At 43.3% G+C, this 21,603-nt stretch overlaps 1 protein-coding gene across 1 annotated transcript; it reads left to right on the top strand.

The window, feature by feature from the left end:
* Positions 1-320: 320 nt before the first annotated feature.
* On the top strand, positions 321-21,445 carry LOC144259404 (pentraxin fusion protein-like). Its single transcript, XM_077807618.1, has 11 exons — positions 321-580; positions 1,696-1,850; positions 4,646-4,690; positions 6,410-6,457; positions 7,177-7,462; positions 9,253-9,407; positions 10,700-10,735; positions 13,572-13,857; positions 14,569-14,723; positions 16,102-16,179; positions 20,838-21,445. Exons 2-11 carry the CDS (start codon positions 1,715-1,717, stop codon positions 21,443-21,445), a joined length of 1,833 nt encoding a protein of 610 aa, XP_077663744.1. The 5' UTR covers positions 321-580; positions 1,696-1,714.
* The last annotated feature ends 158 nt before the right edge of the window (positions 21,446-21,603 follow it).

Raw genomic sequence — 21,603 nt, 5'->3', positions numbered from 1 at the left:
TACCCTCTTACATGCCATCTGTTTTCTCTGTTGACCATTGACAGACTTGATCATGATTCTGAAAGACGCTTTTAGCTCCCAAATGCAGACAATGGAATGCACTCCCCTACCCCAAGACCTTCTAGCTAAAATGTTTCCCTGAAAAGAGTTTTACAATATTGCCAGCTATTCCTTCAGGTTGTATCTGGGAAAGCGTTCCCTTAAGAATTTCTCTGCCAGTGCAAACAGGGTTTGTCATTCAAAACTTTAAGCTCACCTGCAGTAAAACAGGGTATTCCTGATTATTTCCTGCAGTTCCTGAAGTGGCACTTGAAGGTGTAGCATCGCAGTCCAGCATCTATGACAAATATGGAAACCCTGGCAATGCCATTGATGGGTCCCCATCCAGTGATTACCTGAGAGGCAAATGTAGTCACACGGATTTAGAAATTAATCCATGGTGGACACTGGATTTGCAAGCAAGGGTTCAAGTGTTCAGAGTAAAGATCACCAATCGAGGAGACTGTTGTGAAGAGCGGATAAACGGGGCTGAAATCCGAATTGGGAGCTCGCCGGAGAGAAGCGGCACAACAAATCCCAGGTAATATGCTCTGATGGTCTGAATGAAAGCGCTTGAGCACACAGAAGGAAATGTAGTGGAAGTGGTTAGAACAGATCTCAAATGGTTTTGTTGCTCATAATGGTTTTAATTAAGCTATGCTCAGTTCCCATTGGCCAGCACAACTGCCTCTGTTCATACCACTTGTGTTTGTGCGTGTGTTTGTGTGTGTGCTTTTAACATGCTTTAAAATGGTTTCTATCAAGCATGATGTGTAGTTGGGGTTTTAGAGGCTAAAAGTAATTTCCTCATTTCTCCTGCTAGTAATTGCATGATCAGCTTTTTGCTCTCTTAAGACTCTTGATGCTGCACTGGAAGTGAGAAGCACAAACCCCAGCATTCATGCCGAGTCCCTCATGGTACTATTGTGTGTGAGTGCAGAGGACCAAGCTAGTGGCTCCTGAACCAAGATTGGTCCTTTAATTAGACTTTCACAGTTTCTTTCTAAGAACCGCTTTGCCATGGGACATTGATTTAATGCAGTGTCCTCCAAAGTGAGGTGCGCGCACCCCAGGGGGTGCGCAAGACCATCCCTGGGGGTGTGCAGCAGGAGGAGCGCTGCCGAAGGAGCAGTGCTCCCGGACCTTTGATTCTTCAGCGGCATGCTGGCGGCAGCTCGGCTCTCCCTGCTCCGTCTTCGGCGGCAGCTCTTCTTCTTCTTTGGAGACCACTGATTTAATGAATCTACAGTATCGATTTAAAGAAAGCTGTTGTTTAAAATGATTCAGCATCAGATTCTTCCACTCTTATGAGTATTACCTGGAAACTCCTTGAGGAGTGAGGTACTACACAATGTGAGTAAAGGTGGCAGAATTTGGCCCTAAAGATCCTCATGCCAAACTTGTAGAATCAACCTTATCTATAGCACTGCTATAGACGACACTAGAGTAAATAGTCTGTGTGTGTTGTTCTGCCTTAATAGTGATTCATTGTTTAACAAATAACTGAGGAAAAATAAGATGATGATGACATTTATTTGCTGAATTATGGGGCCACTTTGTATTTTTCATCCTTCCCCCACCTCCCCCCGTGATCTGAGCTATTGTTGTTGTCAAAGTATAATAATAATAATGGCTATTAATCTGGTTCAACTCCAGATGTGCCCAGATCGACTCCATGGGCCCTGGGGAAACACGCTCATTTGACTGTGAAGGAATGCAAGGGCAGTATGTGACTGTGACCATCCCAGGCACAGGAAAATACCTCACACTGTGTGAAGTCCAAGTGTTTGGTCTACCAGTAAATTCTTCTGGTAAGTAGAGCATTGCTCCAATGGAATGTATTGGCTTGTGTTCAGATGCATGGCTCCCCTTGGCTGGAGAGAATCAGATCTACATGGATGTGTGTACATGCTTTCTGATCAGTGGAATTAAACATACTCAAGTGCGTGGTGTGCTGAAAAGGACACACCAGAAATGTGGGAAAGCCTGTTCTGCTGCAAAGAGAGTTTTGATGAGGTTTGTGACTCAGTGAAGTCTCCAATTTGACGGTGAGCACAGAGATGGTAAACAAAGTGTGAGACGCTTGGAACTGTGTCAAGGATCGGTATGAATGTTGTCCGACATTTTTAAAGAACAGTTTGTGTCTGTTTGTCTTTCTCTGGCTGTGCCTACACGAGCACTTTTGTCAGTAAAACGTATGTCACTCAGGGCTGTGAAAAAAAACACCCCCAGATGGACATATGCTACACCGCCAGAAGCTCTCCCATTGACATAGCTACCGCCGCTCATTGGGGTGGTTTAATTATTGCAATGGGAGAGCTCTCTCCCTCGGCACAGAGCGGCTAAATGGGAGACTTTACAGCGGCACAACTCCATTGTTACAGCTGTGGCGCTGTAAGGCCTCTAGTGTAGACATAGCCTCTGTTTCCTTCCATCTTTTTCCTTGGCTTCCCTGGTTTTCTGTGCCTTATGCTTGGGTTCTGGTTTTAGTGTCTGCTTCTGGGAATTTTTGTTTGTTTGTTTAATTTTCCTTCTCTGCTCTCATAAACTCATTTTAAAAAACTCCAGTTCCTGAAAGACAGCCATTTATGACTTGATTTTTTTCCCTGCTTTCCAGTTGTTGATGTTTACAGATGTCTATAGATGTGTAACATACAAAAGAACCCTGAAACTGACTATGCACAAAATGCTGTCAAATACACAAAGGGCCTGCACATACTCTCATTGGAGTCAAAACCCTCCTGGACTTAGATAGTGTAAAACTTAGGCCACTGTAAACAAATGGGGGGGGGGGGAGATAATCTCATTAGATGTTACCCATTACCAAAGTAACAAACAAAATTGCAGACAATATGTGATTTTTTTTTCCTAGTTGACAATGTCCATTTAACTAAGAAACTAGGCTTGTGGCTTACAATTTTTCCAGCATAAAATACCTGGCAAAATGCTGTTGGGAAACATAAACCCTAAAATGGTGCTAACAATCCTGAAACTGTTTTTGTCTCCTAAGGTATTTTCAGAGGAGTCAGGGGCCCAAATCCCAGTGAATTCTAGTGGGCTTTGGATGACTCACTGCCTTGGGCTTCTTTGAAAATTCCAGACTAAAGAACGTTACTATCATTTTGAATTGCCTGGCATTGTTGCTGAATGAAGATAGGTAGTGGGCCTAAAAAGCTTGCTGGGCTTGCAGGTCCTCTTGTCACCCGTGAGAGTTGTAGACAGTCAATAGATGGACGCACCATGTGGAGCCAAGCTGGCTCTGAGCTAACCTTGGACTAAGGGTCTGGCTATACTGGAGCCAGAAGGTGTAAATTCCAGCTTGAGGAAACATACCCACACTAGCTCTGATAGAGCAAGTGCACTAAAAATAGGAGTGTAGCCATAGCGGCACAAGCATGGGAGGGGCTAGCTGCCCCAAGCACGAACCTCTGGTCTTAGATAGAATCAGATAGCTTCTCAGAGCTAGCATGAATATGTCTCGTAAAGCTGGAAATGACACCTTCCAGCCCCAGTGGAGACATACCCTAAATTCCTTCTTTATCACTGCTGCTGCACCAGCATCCAAGACAAGCTCCTTTTCTCTCTCAGGGACTCCGCTGCTCCATGCCATCAGGTGAGTCCTTTTTATGCTCCTGCTTAAAATCAGGGTGAGCCACAAGACCAGACTGGACGGTGCACAGTCCTTGGCACAAAAGCAGGATGCTGCCACCTAAGGCTGGGTGTAATTGGTCTCTATTCTGGAGCTGGTGCAAGCTCTCTGCTCTCCACAGGCAAGTTGGCTGGCTGACCCTCTTGAGCCAGTCACACATCTGAGAGAAGTGTAGGGTAGAAGTAAAGCAATGGAATGACTGTTTCAGCTCCCTTAATGAATATTCTAAATGTAGGTGTGTATGACAGAGGGCATCCCAGAAGTAGGTGATTCCTTCCCAGACTCACCTTCACTTTATATTAGAGATTCAGAAGAAATGCATATAAGTCTTAGTTTGTTTCATTGGCCATTTTTGTGCACTGCTATCAGGCAGGCAGACTGGGGAGTTAGTTTTAGAGATGGTTGGAACATTTTTGACTACATGAAATTTTGTTGAAGTACAGTATGTGATTTTGTCAAAGTCAAAACAGATCGGTTTTGACAAATGTTTCACTGGGAAGGATATTGAGGTGGGGGCAGTTGTTTTTTGTTTTGGTCCAGGGATCTTTGGTCACTTTTGACCAGAAAGAGACTGACTCAAACTGAAAAAGCGGCAAAGAGTCATGTGGCACCTTATAGACTCACAGATGTATTGGAGCATAAGCTTTCATGGGTGAATACCTCTGACAGGACTCTGCCGCTTTTACAGATCCAGACTAACAAGGCTACCCCTGAAATAGAAAAGTTCTGGTTGTCAATCTGAAAATGGATGTCACACAATTCTGATTAGTGAAAACATTCAAAAGGTTGTGGGTTTGTTTTTTTTTTCATTCCAATGTGGAACGAAAACAAATTTAGAAACATCAAAAGTTGTGCAAAATGGAATTGTTGTCCTCTGGACAGCACTAGTTTGTGTCACTCAGGATGGAAACTGAGTATTTTTTGTTTACTTTTGCTTTCATTTTTATTCTTTTGTAGACCTCATGCTCAATGAAACTCTGGGCCCAAGGATCCCCAATGGAGGTAAGTTAGAATCTTATAAGAAAGATGAAATGAGATGCAACAGGCCTGGTCTACTTTGCTTGCTTCACTTCTATTTCTTAGATGTCTCCAGAACCAGAAGTGATTCTGTTGGGTAAGAGGAGAATCATAAAACCCAACTCTGTCTTCTCCCTTTGTCCTGATTTTTCTTTCTCCTTTTCTCACATCTTCCTTGTCTGTAAATCAGCCTCTTATCACCTTCAGAACTTTGCCCATGTATGCCACTGGCTTGATTTCACTTTTGATACAAACTTCATCCAACTTTGCCTTCACTTCTTCACACTCTTTAAGTTTTGCAACTCCTTTTGGATCTTAGCAGTTACAGAAGGAAAAGATCTGTTAGATGATAGCCTATCTTCCTGCCAAAACATAATATAATCATTAGCATTCATCTAGTGTCTTACATCTTCAAAGTTCTGCATGTAGATTAATTATATGTGTATTAATTATTATTAATAAACATAGCCACACATTATAGAACTTATTAGATATTAAAGGGATGCCAACTTGAGAGCCAGTCAATTTCAAAACATGTGTTAAAAGTAAATAGATTTTTACTATCTAATTTTCTTGTTTTTAAAATGTTTTTCTCTTCCTTGTTGCTGTGTGAACAATGCATCCAAACAGAGAACATAGACTAACTGTATGGGGGAGACCATGAAATTCATGGTATTGTTACCCCTTTTACCTGAACGTGTTAGCCAGTATTTGGAGTCTTGTGTGTTGTTGACATTAGGAGAAGAAACTGATTATGGAGTCAGGTATTTCTTTGGAGCAATCCTGGTTATTTACGAGGCATGTGCACAGAGTCCTGTTTCCCAGAACACAGTAGGAATTAAACAGCAGAAGGCAGTTTCCTTGCTCACAGTTCCAAACCACTGTCCAGCCAGCACTGTGCCCCAAAAGCTCTCCCTCTTGGCTTTGTCTTGTTGAAAGAGCTCCTTTTGCTGTCTCCTTGGCTTTCCTGCTGCCTTATCTGCCTCCTTCTGCTTCTGCTCACAGATGCACACACCTCCACCAAACAATATCCAGCCAACTGTATTGGTATTCAGTTGCCAGTGAAACCCCTCCAATCACATAGCTTAGCTTCTGACCAGCCTTGCGTATGGTCTGTGTTTTGTTTGTGGTCCTTCTTGTTTCAGTTACCTTACTCCAAAAAGGAGCTTAACTGCTTACCTTTGTCCTAAACGAAGGGCAGCTATCATAGCCACCAGCTTTAGCCAGGTTCCACCCAACCTCCATTATAACAGTATACAAAGTGTGTAAAATGCACAAAATAAAGAGAAAAATAGAGAACAGAGAAGAATATTTTTCCTGTAGTCTCTTTCAGTTCAAGTAAACATAAGTGTTAGTAGCTAAACAATTTTAACAGAAAAAATTGACTTTTTATAAAGCTGACATACCTGTGAGCAGATCCTAGAATAGATCCGAGCCAAATGGTGAAGAGGTGGTCTCCGCAGATTTCCAGATCCTGGAATATACAGATTGCTGCTGCCCATTTTCTCCCATGTGCACTGAAACATTGACCTTGCCTGGGTAAACTACCAGGAAGTGAGGTTTCTCTGTTATGCCTGCTGGGGGAAAGCAGCAGAGAGAAGACATGGGCTGTGCTCTAGTACTGGGAACAAGGAACACGCAATAGGATAAATGATCCTTGTCCTCAAAGGCATCTTGTGACTCCTGCTCTGCTTAATTTTTCAGATCATTTTGAAACGGACATATGGATCACTCTGAATAACTCTAGAGCAGGTAAATATTGGAGGGTTTTTTTAAACATGATACTGGGTTCCTGAGCAAATCATCATTGTGGTGTCAGGTACATCCCCTGCTACAGCCTTACGGGGAAAGTAAAAATTTCTCTTTGTGGGAAAAATCATACGTCCCCACTGGAATAGTTCACTTTCCATTTGCACAGTTTTGATCAGGGCTGTCTGACCGTCAGGTAATTTTGAGCCCTATAGAAGAATCCTTAGATTGGAGGAATTGGGCAACAGGAGCTACAGAAATGCACTCTATATCTGAACCATAACGGTGATATTTGTAATGTAAAATCCAAATTCAAAATCAATGTTGACCTTTAAGTGCTGCATTTGCAGCCCCCAAAGATGGAAGTACTCTTTAGATCCCTGAGCAGAGAGCAGTCCGAGTTTCCCTCAGGTAGTTCCTCACTCTCTCTCCAAGGCATTTTACCCTGATGGGTTTGGAGGGGCAGGCTTCATAGGGGTGATAGGAAAGTTCAGTTTCCAGGCCCATTCAGTCCTTGGCTTCTCTCTGCTGAAACTGCAAATGGTGACCAGAGCTGAGAATTGAACTCCTGTCCTTGAGGAAATGGACTGGAACTCTGGCTCATTAACTCAGTGCATCTTATAAACTGCCACATTTCCTTTCTGTGATAATCAAGCTGTTCTTACTCTAGCACTTCTCTCCAAAGCAGGTGATGCATAAGAACTGTGTTTGTTGTTTTACAGCTCCTAATGTAGCCCTGGGGAAAACAGCCTCCCAGTCTAGCACCAGAGAGATTGAGGACAATCCTATGAGGGCCACTGATGGATCTTTATTGAACCATTTCCCGAGCCAACAGTGCTCACAAACACGCAGAGAGTTCCAGCCATGGTGGACAGTGGATTTGAGCAAAACATTTATTGTGTCCTCAGTGGTGATCACAAATCAAGGTGACTGTTGCAAAGAAAGGATCAATGGTGCAGAGATTCGGATTGGGAACTCATCAGAGCTTGGTGGGACACTGAATCCCAGGTACTGGTCTGTTGTAGTTTGCGGAAGTATTTGAGCATGTAGAAGAAAACTGAATGAAAGTGACTGGGTACCTTTCCTGTACAGGACTTGAGCCCAGGTTTTATGTGCAGTCTTTTCCACGCTCCTGCAGAGTGGTGAAAAGTCAGTCTTCTCAGATGGTCATTTCCCATATGTGAGGATTTGTTAGTCTCTAAGGTGACATAAGGACTCCTTTTCTTTTTGTGAATACAGACTAACACAGCTGCTACTCTGAAACCAATCCAAGTCTTGTGCATCAATCGATGCAAAAACCTTTTAACTGGTTGCTAATCAAAACCCACCAAAGTCAAGAAATATATAAAATTCTCACAGCATTTAGTATTGTACTAATAATGCTGTTGCACTTACAAACAAGGGCAGATTTGGTGGCCTTACTCCAGGTGAGCTGCACCTTACACTGGAAAATTATGTTGTGTAAGAACACAGCCCTGAGAAGTCATGGTAAATGATTACATGTTAAGCAAAACTGCACTCACTGGCCACAGGACTGTTGTGTTTAACTTTGTGTCAGTGGGTCATGAATAACCCAGCTGACACGATGATGAGTGTGACAGTCCTTGCATATAGCAAAAGCCTGATTCTTGTCTATACTAAGGCCCCTTTATATTGCTCTGACAGTAATTTACCCTCACTTTAAGGGATTTTACACTGTCAACAGCATAAAGGGGCCTCAGTATACACAAGAATCAATCCCCATCTTGCTAGTTACCATAACTCCTCAAAGTCATGTTCTGACACAATGTAATTTCTCAGTGTAGACAAGTCCCTAGATGATGCTCCAACCCTTCCTGCCACTGCTTTCTTTTTGATCTCTCAGGTTAGGGGCCACACAGGTTATCAAACAATTTTTTAATAGGTAGCTAAGGTACATGTTTTAATAGTGATAGAACAAACTGCCAAGACAAGTGTGGATTCTCCATCTCTTGAGGTCCTCAGATTAGGACTGGCTGCCTTTCTGGAAGTTAGCTTTAGCCAAACAAAAATTAGTGGGCTCAATACAGGGGTAATTGGGTGCAATGTAATGGTCTGTGATATACAGGAGTTCAAACTAGATGACCTAATGGTTCCTTCTGGCCTTAAACTCTATGAATAAGAAGAATTGCTGAATAATGCTGCAGAATGCAGTGCAGTTCGGAGAAGGCAGGGCTTCAGCCTCTTCTGCTCCTCATGCCCTTATGTTCCCAGCCAGACACTCTGTCCTGCAGAGCTCCTAAAACAGCAGCTGGACAAGATGAAGAGCTGGAGAATGGCAAGAAAATACAGTAGCTTTTTGTTGTTGTAGTTCCTTTTAAAAAAGGATGCAATGCAGAGAATTATGCACCATTGTGACTGAAAAATCAATTCTTTGGTTTTCTGAGTGGCTACAAAGCACATGAGGTCCCTGTTTTTGTGGTAACCATGCTTATCTTGACTTTTACATTCTTAACCATACTACTGCATGAACGGTGTTCGTGTTTCACTGACTTCATTTTAATAGCTACGTCATTTAAGAAAATCATTAATAGAAACACTTTTAAGTGATCAACCTCATGGCTGAGACATTTGAAAAGGCCTAAGGATATGAGGAACCCAGGTCCCTTAGGCCCTTTTGAAAATCCCGGCCAACATGTGCTTATTTCAGCGCGTGAGCATACAAGAGATGGGAGCTTTCATTCCACAGATACAGACTTCATGGTGCTAGTGCTCTCTCAGGTTCACAATGCATAACAGCTCTTACCACTCTCTGTGAATAAGATCCTGTTCATTTCCAGATGTGCTACAGTTGAGTCCATGGAGCGTGGGCAAACACTGTCATTCGACTGTCATGGAATGCAAGGGCGTTATGTGACTGTGACCATCCCAAGGCGAGCTGAGTACCTGACTCTGTGTGAAGTGCAGGTGTTTGGTCTGCCATTGATTTTCCCTGGTGAGTACAGTTACTGAATTCACACACAATAGATTTCTGGCTGTGTTTGGGGAAAGTTCCCCCCAAAATTTACTGGAGCCCTGTGCAGAGGGAGTGCAGAATGAGCATAAAACACTATCAATGGGGTAAGTGAGTAAAAAAAATCTGATTTAAGGCTTTTCTATACAGAGAATTCATGCATGGTAAGATGGGGTGTAAATCTACAGCACACTAGCTGTCATGCACGAAAGCTTCCATAGTGTACTTTGATCTACTCCCTTTATATGCTCCCTTTGTACAGATATGAATGACTACACAGGCTGCCAGGCAGTGGAGAATCAGGATCATTTTCTTTTCATAGGAAGGTAGGGTCAAGGCCAAAGCACTGAAAGGGGATGTCTAAATCCAAAAGAGGTACATTGGGAGATCTCCTGTGGATACTGGAACTGATTGACCTTAGGGGGTCTGCTCTCCAGCATATCTTTGATATGTTTCATTAGGCCTTTTGGTACTGTTATTGTCCACCTTGGCCTTCAGCCTTCCTGTCCAGCCTATTCATCAAGCATCACTGGCAGCCACTTTAATGGAGTCCTTACGCCCAACAGTGCCAGCCAGGGACAAATAATTTCAGCCAAATGGAAAACACCAGACTGAGATGAAGGAGGGGAAGGTAATAGTGGGATGAAATGCAGCGTCAGACTGACCAGACAGAAAAGGCTCTGGGTCATTTGACTTTCTCATAAGGGGCTAAATGAGCGATGATATATTGCGGCAGAATAATTTAGTTCTAGGCAAAAGGTAGACAAGCACCATATACTTCAGAGGCAAGGTGTTGGGTGCATCATAATGAAAAGTACACCAGCAATGGTAAGGCGTGATGTGGCACAATAAAGCCCCGTGCCAAGGGCACAACATTTAATACCCAATAGGAAACATTTATCCGGGGGGGGGGGGCATGATCACCCACATAACACGATACATCTTCAAAATGCTTTACAAGCAATGAAGTCTATAGGCAGATCCCCTCAGTTTTGTGTTAGATGTCAATCACGAAATCAGCGTCTGGGTCCAGTGCCCCAGAACCCTCACAGGAGAGACTTGTATGTAATGCAGCGCTGAGCCAAAGGAAAGCTTGGATAAGGGAGTAATTCTGAGAAACCCAACAGTAATTACATGTCCGGGGCAAAATTTTGGATCTGGCATCTTTTTTCTTTTGAAAAGTGGCCCAGTACATAAGAACAAACACATTCATGCTTCCCTTCTGCTATGTGACCAGCTCTGGTAATGATTTGGTTTTTTTGACTATGTTTCAGGTGAAACACTCCGAGCACCAAAGACAACAACAGGAGGTAAATGCTGCCAATTTGATATGGATGATGGAATACAGCTAGACAGACTGGACTCTATGTTCACTTGGCACAGGCTTGCAGAGCGACTATTCAGCACGTGCTTTATAGAACCTAGAACAGTGGTTTTTAAACCATGGGTCGCGATCCAGTACTGGGTGGCAGAGTGTCAGGCACTGGATCGCAGCAGCTCTGGTCAGCACTGCCAGCCGGGCCGTTAAAAGTCCCGTCGGCGATGCTGCCCGGCTAAGGCAGGCTAGTCCCTACCTGTTATGACACCGCGCTGTGCCCCACAAGTGGCCAGCAGCAGGTCCGGCTCTTAGGCGTGGGGGCCACAGGGCTCCGCATCCTGCCCTGCCCCTAACACCCCAAACCTCTGCCCCAGCCCTTAACCCCTCCCACACCCCAAACCCCTCATCCCCAGCTCCGTTGGGTCATGGGCATCAACAATTTTCTTCCACTGGGTCGCCAGAAAAAAAGTTTGAAAACCACTGTCCTAGAACACACACTTTATAGTCCCAAGCTGTAATAGAGAGAGCACAAGTCTATCATTTGTTATTCTACACATATATGGAAAAATGCCTAGCTCGGTGGCCTATAAATAATGCTACTAACCTACAGCAGGTAGCAATAATATTTTGCATTCATACAGTGCATTTCATCCAAGGATTTCAAAGTATTTTGCAAAGGTGGGTGTTATATGTATGGAAAGGAAACCTGAGGATCACAGAAATTAAACAACTTGACCAGGCTATAAGAGCAAGTCCGTGGCAGAGCCTCCAAGTTTCCTGACTCTTAATCACCGTAACCACTAGACAGTTTCTGCCTACTTGTTCAGCTCCTGCCTATATGCAGAGCATGCTGAAACTGCAAATCTCCACTGCATTGCTAATACACACCTATAGTGAGCGCTGATAAATGGTGCCTGTGAAAGCGTGCAGAAGCCTTTTGGGAACTGAGCAAATAAATCTTCTCAGAATACACAACAGGAGAAGTCTCATCATCCGTTCACAAGGTGTTGGGGTGTATACAGGCCACCAGCACTGCAGAGGTAGCTATAGGCGGCTTCGTGGGAGCAGTGCTTCCTCTTCACCCTGGGTGAAATCCCAGCCCTATTGAAGTCAATGTCAAAATTCCCATTCATTTCAATAGGGTCAGAATGTCACCTTGTGTTCCTGGCCAGGCTGAACTGTTTGTTTTCTAGCTTGTATGGCCACAGGGAGACTGCCAAGACTCATTAGTAAGGCTACGTTTTAGTCACAGGTATTTTTAGTAAAAGTAACCCCCCTCCCACACTGAAATGCCTGCTGCTGCTGGGGAGGGGGGGTGGCCCAAGACTGCCCCAGCAATGGTTGGTATAGCTGACCCAGGTGGCCCCCGGGGCCAGTCACACTACCCGGCCACTGCAGAAGTCACAAGCTCCCGGAAAGTCACGGAGCCATGACCTCCGTGACAAACTCGCAGTCTTACTCATTGGTAAACCAACCAGGCATGGCAGATAGCCTCGGATTATGCTGCCCAGCCCATCAGAGAGCATTTACATGGTGAGCCTGGCACACTGCGGGAGGGAAGCGGGCAGGGTTGGCCACCCCCCCCCAGATTTGCTGCTTGGCTTGTACTGAGCATGCTCACACAGACTGAGCATGCTCAGTAATACTGCTGAAGCTGGCTACCCTCACTCCACCCCACCCCCCCACCCCCACTATCGCCAGGCATGGGTCACCTCAAGAGTCTGTGACAGGAGCCAGAATAGTCTGGGACAATTAGCAGTGCTTGATAAGGTTTTCCAGACCTCATTTAAGCTCAGCCATATGAAATACAATATAGCTGGTGCTTGCAGATTGGAATGCAGCACATCTTAGTCTCCAGCTTTCTCTTTACTAACACTTCATAGAGGTTTTGAGTTATCTTTTCATCACTACAAACCGATAGCACGCACAAATAATATCTGTCCACAGTACACCCTAATATCACATGTCACAGGGAGAGTGCACCAGTGTATAGTGCTGCCTACAGCAAGCATGCCAATAGCATATTGTGACAGGCCCTGATTCAGGAAAGTGCTGAAGCACATGCTTAAGGCCATCCCTATTCAGGAGAGCACTTAAAGTTAAGTCCTGTCCTGGAAAAGGGATGCTTTCCTGAACTGGGGCCATAGCAAGCAAATCAATATCCCCTATAGTGAGCAACTATAAAGTGAGCTGGGTGCAATCCTGGACCCATTGAAGTCAATGGCAAAACTCCCATTGACTTCAATGTGGCAGGATGTCACTGCTTGAGAAGAGGCGAGGAAAAGAGCTGCCAGTCCTCCACAGTGCTCTGCAGACACCTGATTCTATTAGTAGGGCAGCCAACCAGCCAGTTTTCAGTAAAAGATGTGTCTAAATTGAGCGAGATTAACCCACGCAATGTAGAGCGTCGGTGGAGGTATCTGACATCCCAGAGGCCAAGCATGTCCAGTCTATGCTGAGAAGTGGCTTAGCTTGGCTTGACAGTAACCATGTGGCATGGCATTTGCCAGCTGTCTCTCAATATTAGAGACCGGATAAATAAGGATCAGCAGATAGCTGAAGCAGGCCTCTGCCTTATGATTTTGATAGGCTAGATCTTGACTGATTTATTTAATCTACTTTATTTTGCAGCTGTGGGCATGGGGGTAATTCTTTCAACAAAATGTGTAGATCTTTGGCTGTTTCCTTATTTTGCCATTAAAGAGCTGCATTTTGTATCTCTTGGCACTAACTCTTACACGTTCTTGGGCTGATTACCTTGATGAAGCTACTAGTCTCCCTGGTACTACACCTGTAGTAATTTCACAACCAACTGTCTTTCTTTCCAGTCCCAAATGTAGCACCACATGGTATTGCCTCCCAGTCCAGCAGATATATGTACTCCTATAATGCTCAGAATGCTATCGATGGCTCTTTATCTGCCAACGCTTTGATGGGACAGTGTACCCACACACATAAAGAATGGTCACCCTGGTGGAGGCTGGATTTGAAATCAGAGCATAAAATCTTCTCTGTTGCATTAACAAACCGAGGAGACTGTTGCAAGGATCGGATAAACGGTGCTGAGATCCGGATTGGGAACTCTAATGAACGAGGTGGAATAAAGAATCCCAGGTATCCTTCCTAATCTTGAGCTGTCATTGCATGAACATACCAAAATCAAACTCACTATGGGCCAAAGAAATATGGAATGAATTAGAAGCTGTTTCTTTTTCCCTTACTAAATACTAGTTATGGCTAGAGAGACAGCTCTGGAGAACGACCTTTTATCCTTAGAATGCATGCAGTGGCCGTACGTATGTTACCTATACCATTTGCTACCACCTTAATGTGGAGAGACCATTAAAGAAATAAGAAGGGGTTTTGGTCTCCATGCCTAGTTCAGTTCTAGGTCTTTTCTAGGACTCTCAACCACTGTACCAATTAGTGCCAGTTGTGGTGGTGGTTTTTCTGATGAGGATACCCATCCACTAGGAACTGGATTGAGCTCACTAACTCATTCTGGACTCATTCACAACTCCAGAGTGAAGGTTGCAAGATGTTCTCCATTCTTGGGCCTGCTTTTCTGCCCACTCTAACTTACAGGAAAAGTGTAGTTTCAGATTGTTTTCTGCTCAGTCCCAGCCCAAAGGAAAAAGTCTGAAGCAAATAGAACTAACCATTTTTTTTAGTGATGAGAATGACAAAAAGAGCATATGTCTGTGTTTTGTGCAACCCTAACTCAAAATGTAACATCTTTTAAAAATTCAAATTGGTCATGGATTTAGTTATCCATGTATAGTGCAACAGCTCATTATCTTTTAATCAGAGTGCTATTCTTTCCAGATGTGGGACAGTTTTCCGCATGGATTATGAGGAAACCCTCTCATTTGACTGTGAAGAAATGCAAGGGCGGTATGTGACAGTGACCATTCCTGGGCGAGCTGAATACCTCAGTCTGTGTGAAGTGCAGGTCTTTGGTCTGCCTGTGAGCCCTTTAAGTGAGTACATTGCTGAAAATCATAATGTCAATGCAAGGATAGAGATGCAAAAAACCATACGATTTATCAATCAGATGTAAAGTCAATCAGATGTAAAGATTTATCGATCAGATGTAAAGCTTCCCTCAGGCTAATGTCTTCCCTACACCGGAGGTTTGCCTCCATCCCAGCCATCACTAGCCACCAACCAGGTAGCAGTACCAGTGCACACCCCTAGTGTAGCCAAGCTCAACCGCAATTTGCATGAGTGCCATTTATGTCTGCTTGAAAGCAGTTTGCCTTGGCTATATTTGGCATTTGGACAGGTGCAGTTACACTGTTGTCCACCCACCAGTGGCTGGAGTTGAGGAAGATTCTCATTGTTTGTAGGCAAGGCCTGCAGCCAGTGTAATTCTCCCACTGCTGAGAGGTGAACTTCTTGAATGATTAGCCTTATTTTCTACTGTGTAACTTAAATCTTAATGAGGACTCAGTGTTTAATTACCAAAATCCAGTCTTCTGGATTCTTTTCATGTCCATTCACACACGCTGATGCAATGATTTCTGACAAAGTCCCAAGGATGATTAAACTGAAAAAGTGCAGAATACAGGGATGGAGAAGCAAATAATCAAACCTGTGTTATCCTACTTATTTCTGTGCCAGGAGGAAGGATACAATGCAATTTCCTTTAGAGACAAACTTAGCCTCACGGCACTATCTTAATATAAATAATAATCAATCATCATAATCAGAACTGCTTATTTAACTCTGTTCAGACAGGATTTGTCTCTTTTTAACCCAGTGGTAACTTGAAATTACATTTTTAAGACCGTGCCCTTTTGGTTGATAGCCAACCTTCTGCAGACCTTGTTCCAGCAAAGCACTTTGGCATGTATATAAATTTAAGTACTTGATTACTCCCTATCAAAATTGATAGAACTGCTCACATGCTTGATGTTTTGCATGTGCTTAAATGCTTTGCTGGGTCAGAGCTTTAATTAAAGCCCCTGTGAAAGAATGATTTTGCGGGTGGTGAAGATGATAATTTTTTATGGGATTGAAAACCTGCTTCTGAAGCTAGAGGTTTGAAAAGGTAAACTGTTAGTTGCTTCAAAAATGGACTTTTGCAAGATGGAGACGCTTAACCTGCATTGGGGAGAAATGGTTCTTAGGGTCTGAAATGACTAGAGAGTAATTACATTTGCAGGTTACAAAGGGATGAAAACACCTTTTGAACCACAGGAATTACAAAAGAGAAAGTGATGTCTAATCTCAATAGACTGGAGCTGGCCCACATACAAGTAGGAAGGGACCCGCTATGCTAAATAGTTGAAGGTAATTTGTGTACCTCCAAATAATAGAAGGTAATAACAATACTGAACATGTCATATTTCCCAGGCTACCTGAGCATTGAGGCTGACTGGCTGATGCCACTTCCCAAAACAAGCCCTGAACGGAATCCAGTAAAACAGAACGGTAGTTCTGGTTAATTCAAACACACACACTCAAAACTTAGGCTACATGAAGATCAATTCCTCATTTAATGAAGAATATTAGGAGATGCTGCAGTTCTGTATATGTAGGAAAAGGCAAGTAATAGATGTGGATGGTGTTTACTGTATGCTCAGGATGAGACAAAAAAAATTATCTCTAGAAATGCTAGTTAAACACCTCATTGTGCAGAACAAACTGGCAACAATGTGAAATAAATCCCTTTTTTATTACTTGAAATATACTTTGCAAATTTAAGTCTTTTTACATAGCTGGTGGATATTTCCTTAGACTGAAGATGCTCTTCCCAGTTTAATTAATAGCAGTCATCTGAACTGGTTGTTCCTGAAAACTGGGACCTCTGAGAGGCTGGTGAGGCCAAAGATTTTAGAATATCTTCCCAGGAAATGGCTTTACACCAGGGGATGATTCCACTGGCTCTTGCCTGGAGTGGAGTATAAAGCAGAATTGTATTCCTGGATAAATGAAAAACATAACCTTAGTGGGTAATTTCCATGTGTTTCTGCTGCCACCAAACCATCTGCATTACTTCATCTGTATTACTACTTGGGGCATAGAATTCTCTCTCCTCAACATTTGTTATAATCCAGTGACAGAAAGTTATCACAGATGGATCACTGTTCTCCACAGTTCTGATTCTTTATAATCTATAAAGTAATTGTTATAAAACTATGGAGATTTAGAGGGTTGTTCTTATTTCTAGTGTTTTAAATTATGCACTAAGGAAAAAATAGCAGATAGATCAAAATCAGGAGTGGAAAATACAGTATGTAAACACTTACTACAGGAGCATATATGTGATATACACACACACTCTCTCCCTCCCTCTGCAGTATGAATAGATTATCAGTCTCCCAGATCACCCAAAGTCCTCTTCGTCCACTGTTTACACAGATGACTGGAGCCACCCTATTGATCACCCTTCCTTTCCCAAGCTTTCTCAGGAAGGAGTTGTGCAGATCTGCATCTCCATTTCCCCTTTTCTACAGGTTTACAAGGGAGGCCAAATTATTTCCCCACATGTGTTCTTCACCCATCCCCAGGGAAACACAGCATCTTCTCTGTCTAATGGGTAATGAACAAGATTCAACTGAAAGTTAGGCAGGATGATTCCGTGATGTCACCCAAGGTTCCACACTACAGGGCTAACGTTCCAAATTCTCTGTAGTAATAGCAGATATCTGGGGCCAAATTCTGATTTAGGCACATTTGGCTTCAGGGATTAGGCTGGCTGGCTTCAGGTCACCTTCAGTGAGAACCTCTTGTTCATTATTATCCCCGAGTTCATGTGGCAGACAAGATCACTGCAGATCCCCCAGGTTCGCTTTAATACCATTCCTCCTATAAAGCTTATGCTTATTCCTCACATACACAGTGCTAAAGCACATGGAGAGGGAGCGTTGTTCTACACTCCATGGGATCATGGTTGCTTTTACACAGGAAAGAGAATAATGAGAATGAACACACAGAAAAGAACAATGAAAAATGGTAGAACTCTGGAGAAAAGAGAAAGGAGGAAGAGAAGCAGATAGAGATTTTAAAAGGAGAGAGAAGAAAAACTGGAAGATGGAAAGGAGTAAAGACAACAAAAGACAGAAATCTGTGTTTTTATTAAACAAAGAAGGTGTTTGAAATATTGCTGATGCTTTTTGATTTATGCTGCTTTCAGTAGTGGCCGAAAGTAATGTAAAATCAATGGCTCTGCCCTCCTGGGAATACCTTTAGCACAGGGGCTTCCCTGGATGGTTCTAGCTACTTACCCTTCCCCCAAGCATCCTCCCTATCCCCCACAAGCTCTCTGTGCCACCACCTCTCACAGACCCCAGTGTAGAAGGCATCCAGTGGGAAGGGGACGTGGCCAAAGCACAGATGCACTGTGGCTAGTCTCAGGTATAGCAGTGGCCCCTAAGGACTGTGGTGGACAGTAACACATAAATTATTAGGGCCTCTCTGAGGCTATTTTAATTTATGCCAGGAGCCAGGTAGACCCCCACAAAAGCACCAGATTGTGGGGAGCCACATACATGGAATAAAGCCACCTTGCTCCTATTCCCACCCCATGCCTGTATGGAGCAGAGCCTCCTTCAAATAGTAAAAACAACGAGGAGTCCTTGTGGCACCTTAGAGACTAACAAATTTATTTGGGCATAAGCTTTCGTGGGCTAGACCCCACTTCATCAGATGCATGGAGTGGAAAATACAGGAGGAGTATAAATACATGAAAACACGGGAGTTGCCTTACCAAGTGCGAGGTCAATCTAACGAGACGATTCAATTAACAGTAGGATACCGAGGGAGGGAAAATAACTTTTGTAGTGGTAATTGAGAGTGGCCCATTTCAAACAGTTGACAAGAAGGTGTGAGTAACAATAGGGAGAAATTAGTATGGGGGAAATTAGGTTTAGGTTTTGTAATGACCCAACCACTCTCAGTCTTTATTCAGGCTTAATGTGATGGTGTCCAGTCTGCAAATTAATTCCAGTTCTGCAGTTTCATGTGGGAGTCTGTTTTTGAAGTTTTTTTGTTGAAGAATTGCCACTTTTAGGTCTGTTTTTGAGTGACAATACCCTGTGCTAAAGGTATTCCCAGGAGGGCAGAGCCATTGATTTTACATTACTTTCGGCCATTACTGAAAGCAGCATAAATCAAAAAGCATCAGCAATATTTCAAACACCTTCTTTGTTTAATAAAAACACAGATTTCTGTCTTTTGTTGTCTTTTTTCCTTTCCATCTCCCAGGGAAACTGAAGTGCTCTCCTACTGGTTTTTGAATGTTATAATTCCTGATGTCAGATTTGTGTCCATTTATTCTTTTGCGTAGAGACTGTCCAGTTTGGCCAATGTACATGGTAGAGGGGAATTGCTGGCACATGATGGCATATATCACATTGGTAGATGTGCAGGTGAACGAGCCCCAATGGTGTGGCTGATGTGGTTAGGTCCTATGATGGTGTCCCTTGAATAGATATATGGACAGAGTTGGCACCGGGGTTTGTTACAGGGTTTGGTTCCTGGGTTGGTGTTTTTGTTGCGTGGTGTGTAGTTGCTGGTGAGTATTTGCTTTAGGTTGGGGGGCTGTCCGTAAGCGAGGACTGGCCTGTCTCCCAAGGTCTGTGAGAGTGAGGGATTGTCCTTCCGGATAGGTTGTAGAGCCTTGATGATGTGCTGGAGAGGTTTCAGTTGGGGGCTGTAGGTGAAACCTTCAAATAGTAATGACATTTCACACTTTATATAGTACTTTTATCTGAGGGTCTCAGAGCAGTTTAAAAGCATTAGGCATTGCTAACTCCCGTGCCCCCTTGAGGTATGCAAGTAGTTTTATCCTCCTTTTACAGGTGGGGGTAAATGAGGTTAAATGAGGAAAAAAGGATAAGTAATGTATCCATGTTCAAAGGGTGAGTCAGTGTAAGATTGAAAATAAAACCTAGGGCTCCTGATCCCAGCCCCTTAACGTACCCACCAACTTTCTCTTCTCGGTCTTAATTACGTTGTTTGCAACTGCAGTGATATACTCATATTATTATTTACTTCCTATTGTAACATGCTGCCCCTGGATGGGCGGTCAGCAGCGAACCCAAGACCTCTACACCTAAAAGCATGAGCTTCTATTGACTATCTCCTCAAGAAGTACAGAGAGCTAGAGCCCTGCAAATCACGGATATCTATTTGATATCTGGAGACCATGTTTGCGGATCATGGATCAGATGCGGATGCAAATTTTGTATCTGCGCAGGGCTCTAAGGAGAGCCATGAGAGAGTGTGGGTTACACTATAATAATTTTAAAGGTCTAGTTTTGGGCCCAAACTCTGTGACAGTGTCCCTTTAAATTATGTCATGTTTAAGATATATCAGTGATAATTTGTATCCTGCACTAGCTGAAGCAAAAACCTCAGATTTTCTTCCTCTTTAACAGCTTCTGTTCTTTTTTAAAAGCTTCCATCACAGACTCCCCTTCGCCCTCAAAGGGGAGAAAAAGCTCACATAAGTACTGTTATCCTTTCCTCTGTTTCTCAATGGCAGGGGTTATTATTATTATCTTGTACTACCATAGAGCCTTGTAGCTTTAGTGACAGACCAGGACCCCATTGTGCTAGGCGCTGTACAAACATAGAACAAAAAGATGGTCTCTGCCCCCAAAGAGTTTACAATCTAAGTATAAGACAAGAGACAGCCACTGGACCATCCTTCCCCCTAATATACTTGAGTATATGCCTTTTTGAATGGGTGATCTCATCAAAGCCCAGCCACCTCAGAACATGTCAAGGTTCACCCATCACTTATTACGACTGAGCATGATCACACACGTGACACACCATTTGGCAATACTTATTCAAACCACCCTATCATGCAGCACAAAGGCTGTGAAGGAGAATGAATGAAATCACATATTGAAAAGTAAATCCTTTTCTCTTCAGCTGGTATCACACACTTGGTTTGAAAGGTGGACACGTTTGTGGAAGGTTCTTCATTACTTCTGGACATGTTGCCTTACTCACATTCTGTCTTCTCTCCTGGTCTTATTCTAATCAAACCCATTCATGCCTCAAAGAGGGTCATGATGGAAGAATTGCAGTTGCTGTGGGATAGGTGTGATTATAACTAGCTATGATTTCTGTCCTAGGTCTCCTTGAAAAAGCCTTTATTTTCCCGGAAGAAACAGACAATAGCTATGTTGTTCTGTCTCCAGCACAGCCCTTGAGTCTTGAAGCATTCACACTTTGCATGAAGGCGGCCTCAGAGTTACCGCCCAATCGAGAAATCATTCTTTTCTCCTACCGCACCAAGTACTATGATGAACTCAATGTGTGGCAAGAGTTTAATGGCACCTTTAGTTTGTACCTGAGCGGTCCTGGAGTGCACTTCACCCTCCCCAAACTCAATACCTTTGGGAGTCACATGTGTGTGACCTGGGAATCCAAATCTGGTCTCACAGCCTTTTGGGTAAATGGTAAAAGGAGCCTAAGAAAAGTGCTGAGACCAGGGCATAGGATCCAACCACAGGGCATTGTCATGCTGGGGCAAGATCCAGACACATTCTGGGGCAGCTTTGAGAAGGCCCAAAGCTTTGTGGGAGAAATAAGTGACCTTTATATGTGGGACCATGTCTTATCACCCTCCATTATCCAGAATGTTTACCTGGACCACTCATTTCCCAAGGGAAATATTTTTGATTGGAAATCATTATCATATGAGTGTACGGGAAATGTGATCGTGCCATCCAAACTGTAACTGAGTGTAATGTGAATGAAGGGGTCTGACATTCTAATGTTTCATTTCTCCTATGCGTGCACAAGAAATAAAACAGAACAAGGAATAGAGTGGAAAACTCTATAAATTTGTGGGTTTTTTCTTTTTTACAAGATAGAAATTAGAGATAGCAAAGCCCT

Source organism: Eretmochelys imbricata, chromosome 1, assembly GCF_965152235.1.
Source record: "Eretmochelys imbricata isolate rEreImb1 chromosome 1, rEreImb1.hap1, whole genome shotgun sequence".
NCBI lineage: Eukaryota > Metazoa > Chordata > Testudines > Cheloniidae > Eretmochelys > Eretmochelys imbricata.
This window is presented reverse-complemented; position numbering and strand designations above follow the sequence as displayed.